Source organism: Cariama cristata, unplaced genomic scaffold (assembly GCF_000690535.1).
Source record: "Cariama cristata isolate BGI_N322 unplaced genomic scaffold, ASM69053v1 scaffold10211, whole genome shotgun sequence".
NCBI lineage: Eukaryota > Metazoa > Chordata > Aves > Cariamiformes > Cariamidae > Cariama > Cariama cristata.
The window spans coordinates 1-4,991 of record NW_009597505.1 but is presented as its reverse complement, the minus strand read 5'-3'; the positions used below and the strand labels follow the sequence as shown (position 1 = coordinate 4,991).

The 4,991-nt window shown below is 39.8% G+C and overlaps 1 protein-coding gene across 1 annotated transcript in view; it reads right to left on the bottom strand.

The window, feature by feature from the left end:
* Positions 1–4,984, bottom strand: part of TTC38 (tetratricopeptide repeat domain 38) — a gene marked incomplete at its 5' end in the record, with an annotated part of 13,551 nt that extends 8,567 nt beyond the window's left edge. The window contains 4 exons of the mRNA XM_009708910.1: positions 368–487; positions 1,633–1,708; positions 3,691–3,864; positions 4,854–4,984. Coding sequence (XP_009707212.1) covers positions 368–487; positions 1,633–1,708; positions 3,691–3,864; positions 4,854–4,984 — 501 coding nt within the window. The remainder of the gene's footprint in view (positions 1–367; positions 488–1,632; positions 1,709–3,690; positions 3,865–4,853) is intronic.
* Positions 4,985–4,991: the final 7 nt, after the last annotated feature.

Sequence of the window (4,991 nt, the reverse complement as noted above, 5' to 3'; positions counted from 1 at the left end):
CCAGAAGCAAACAGGTATTTGACGAGTCTTCTAAAACACTGGATTTGACTGTGTCATTTCACACATCATCTTAGGTTCCTGTGAAGAGATTTAGCCAGGTTCCTTTACTGACTCTCAGTGCTCATCTCAGTCTAAGCAAAAAGCTTGTGAAAGTATCAGTGGTCACTTGACTTTTATAAGCACACCATAAATCAAATATATATAAATCACGTATCAATAATGGTTTCTTCTAATATGTAAACTTTCCATTGCTTGTAATGTGTCTGCAGATAGGAAGAAACTGCATGCAGAGGAATCAAGAACTTGGCTGAAGGAGAGAGAGAAGACCTAGAAGGAGCTTTTTCAGAGATGCTACAAGAATGTTTACCTTCCAGTTGGTTTCTGTTTGCTCCATAAATTCTAACCCTTTCTTCACCTCCGCTTTCATTTCATGTATGTGAGCTATAGTATGGACAGACCACGCATCTGTCTGATTTATAGCCAAAGCCTATGAGTGAAAAAAAGGGAAAACGTGATAAAGCTTACAAACTTGCAAATAACAATATTTATCACTGCTGACAGAGAAACAAGAGACTCCTTTTTACTTGTTGCATGTTAAGTACATCCCTGTACCATTCCAACTAACTACAGACAAGAAGTTTGATTTGAACAGAAAAGGAAGAAAATGTTTATTGGCTGACTTCACTTCTCAGCCTCTACTTCATAAAGATGAACACCTGCAAAACACTTTAAAATGCAGGCTTTGAGGAAGATTATCAAATGACATTTTATTTCACATATATGCATCAATATCAGCCATGAAAGGCACAATATATTCCTGACATAGTGCCTTGCAGATAACCATTTCTTCTTCAAGAACATGGCCAGCTCTGAGTATTCAGCAAATTTCTGTCTTGCTCGAACAACTCCCACTACATTTTAGGCATTTTGTGAGGTTAGTCATTAATCTAGTCAATGTTAAATGTGAACGTTTAGTCTTTGCCGTCACTTTCAGCAATTTGATATAACCAAAATTTGGCAAAAAAACCTGTTAAGAGATTAATTGTATCTGAGACTCCTGGACGACAGGGATAATCCTGAGGACTGGAGAAAGTCAAATATAATTACTATCTTCATAAAAAGGAAACAGGCTGGCTAATATTGATCCCCAGGAACATTGTACAGTTAATTGTTCAATAATCCAGGAACGAGCATCTGCGAAAAGAGGGAGGGGGAATCCAAACAGGATGGATTGTCAAAAGCAGATTACATCAACCAATCCAACATTCCTTAACAGGACTAAACAGCCAATTATACATGGGGGAAACAGCAGATGGAATAATACACGGATTTTATAGGGATGTTCTGACACTATCTGACATGGTGTGCTCATAAACAAGTGAAGGAAATACAGTCAAGATGAAACTGCCATGGTACGGCACAGATGTAGGAATCTTTCAAAGCCATAGTTATCAATAGTCTCTTATGAAACTCTGTGAGCATTTCCATGTTGAGCTTTATCTCTTTGCCACTTCTACTAACAATTGGGATGATGGAGAGTCAGCTCACGGCATTGGCACAAATCACCACCTAGAGACAGGGGCCCTGTTTAAGAATTCTGAAAGCTTTTAGCACCAATAGCAGGTAGTTTACCTCACGGGCAAGCTCCTCGGCACGATCGAAAAAGTTTGTTTCCATGAGTCCAAAAGAGTAGTAGCCCTTCACGTAGCTAAGCAAAAGGGGAAAAAACCAGCATGTCATTCATTTAAAACTAGATTTAATGTAGGACTGAAAAACATATTAGAAATAGCATTTAACTCAAAGCAGTCCTTACAATGCAAGTTCCAATGAGGGTTCAAGCTTGCAGAATACAGAACAACTAGCTAGTTCTCAACGGAAAAGCAAGGCCCAGAGACACCAGCATGGGAAACAATAACCAGATGCACATGACCAGTGTTTTGAGAACTGACATTTACATCTCTGGGTAAACTGGAGTAAGTGCTGCACAGAACAATCTACTGATCTCTGTAACAGCTGCAAGATGCAGAATTCGAAGGCTGGAAGAAAGACAGTGCTGTCACCAAAGTTATCCGAGTGTCTCAAAGGTAACACGTAGGTGTAGCCTTCTGCACTTTCTCCAGTGCTCACAAAACTACAGCAGAGTACTTTTATGGGAAATGGCCCTTTAGAACTGGTTGTAAAGCATCCCCATTAAGCCATAAAGGCCCAACAAAAAAGAAAATCAGGGATGTTACATGCTTTTATGCACATACCCAATGCAGTTGTTTTAAGAAATACTTAACTGCTATTGTATTTGCAGATTCATAGATTGCAAAATACCACAGGATATGTTTCTGCTTTCAAAATATCTGTTGAGATTTTGGTTTTAAACTCCTAAGGCAAAAGAACTCCTAAAATGTGTGAGGTATGTTGCAACTGATTTATTTCACGGATCGAGATTTTGTTGATTTTTTTCTTTTTTTTTTTTTTCCAGTGTTTCAACTCATGTGTAACTCTACACGCCTGTAAGTGTGAGGACAAGGCATACTTGCCAGGTTTTTATACTTCAAGAAATGCTTGGCACATGGGTGTTTCCTGTTGCTTTACAATCAAGTGGACAACAACCTGCTCTTTTATAGCATTGTGTCTAGGAGAGTTTATAAAAATGCAGTCCAAACTGCTAAGTTGTCTTACTTCCCTAACAGCTGAAATCAGCATATTGTACCTAAAAAGAACTAAGGGGTTTAGATTTTTCTAACTCTAAGTTGAGTTGAGGTAACACAGCTGGAAAAATGAGACTCCTGACACTATCCTCTGTGCCATGAGATTGTGGGGTACCTCAGGTAGCTTCCCTATTATGTTAGCCTTCAGTCTGTGGTCTCCGCACTGTTTGGGGAAGGAAAAAAAGGGACAAGATTGTGCTGGATGTGGAGGTACAGTGCACTAGTGTACAGCAACATTCAAAAAATATTCAGGAAGTTCTGGTTGCCTGTAGATCATCTATTCATCTCTCTCTAAACGTTAAATGTATGTCTTCACTTACAATTTAATTTTAATTTTATGTAAAAGTTAAGAGTTTTCACATAATTTAACAGGTCTTAAAAAGAATTTAAAAAATTCTCCCAAGTTAGTTTTTACTAACCATTCACTTGGCAACAGATTCAGATTATCCTGAATTAACTTTGGGAAACGGAAATTTTCAGGACTGAACTAAAGAAATCTTTAAAAACTCTGTTGTCCCGTCAGTCTTTGCCGCACCAGCTGTTATGGTATATCCTGAAGTTTTATTTTGGAACTACACTTTGGTATTCCAAGTTACAACTCCTTTCTTCCTTCCACTGATGTGCTCTATCACCCACAACGTGAGCCCCAAGCAAAAAACTGGACCCATAAAAGCCCAAGGAGTTTTGTCACTGCCCTCAGTAAGGGCATGATTTAATCCTGTGTGTTACACGCCACATGCTATACTTGACAGCAAAACTAACTAACTGAGCCACAGCTCACTTAAGAAAAAACCCTCAACAACAGTGTCCACAGGGACACAGTAGAGACATCCTAGCTGTGGTCAGATTTGATTTGCTTCTAAGTCCTTGATTTTGTCTAGGTATCTCTTTCCAACAGGTCCTCTTATTTAGATGTGTCTGAACTTAAAACCCACGAAGTTCGCGCACACTAGGTACAGAGCAAGTTTCAAAATGAAGCATGACCCACCTGCTTAGTGGAATATCAGGTGTCCAGAAAGGATAAACCCGGGCAACAGAGTCTCGCATCTGTATATGGTATCCCAGATAGAAATAAGTGTCGTGGGAAAATTTAAGGGCTAGCAGGTCAGTTGGGTGGCTCTGCAGGATCTGTTCCCACAGATCACAAGCTTTTGGAAGCTGGCTAGAAATAAAAAATTATTTTTATTGCTGAGAGAAGGCACACATACCTGCCTCTGCTGTTAGTTCTAAACTCACGCTATTCTGAAAAATACAAAATTCAGTATCAAATTACTTTTTTTTTTTCCTTGAAGTAATTTTTTAGTCTTTTTTAAAAGTAATACTGGCATTATCTTCACTGAGCACCTTCTGGGAAATCTTTTCAAAGAAATGTCCTTGGGTTACAACAAGTCACTGTAACACACAAGGAAAAGGAAACAAGCTTAAACCATAAACCTAACGATTTTCCTACAGGGTTAAACAGTTTTTACAGAGACCTATTATAATTTAACTTCACATGCGCAAATACACCTTTCCTCTCCTCTAGTCGGAATCAAATCCATAGTAACAGGGCTTCAGTAGCTTCCTCTTTACCTTTGCTAAGAATTACGTGAGGTAAATCCATGCACACCTGTTTGACAAATAATGAAAGTGAATCATTAGCCCATACTTTCTGCAGTGCACATAAATTCATCATATCGCATGGAACAGTGAGCCTCTAACAGCACTTCTGAGACCCTGCAGTCTCCCTGTTTTAATGGGGAAATGTTTTTTGACACAGGGAGACAACAAAGAGAAGAAAAGTCTGTAGCTTTGCTTCTGTGGATCCAAGTCTGTGGTATATTATACTGGACCCTACTGTAGTCAAATACTTAGTTTCCTAGTTCTAAACCACATAACCCACTGATGGATCTACGACAGACGTAAAACACAGAGTACTTCGTGATATGAAGCGGTGGCAACACAGCGCTGCCCCTCCTACGGTGCTGCTCACTAACCAGTCATGGCACCTACAGTTTGGAGAGATCAATTCAAGAACCACCACTGACATCTCGCCCTCATCCTTTGCTAGAAGTCAGCCAATGTTAAGGCAACACTACTACCACTGTCGCTTCCACCTGTGGTAGCTAAAAACCTTTCACAGTCCTTTATATGGGATGAAAGTGGACTTACCCACTGGCAAACATGTCCAATGCTGCTACGTGAAGCTTCTCCCGCTCAGTCAGCGGCTGTGACTGTGAAAGCGTCATCATTGTTCTCATCGCACTCTCCAGCTCTTTGTTGAGTCGCACTGAACTTCCAGTGCCAATC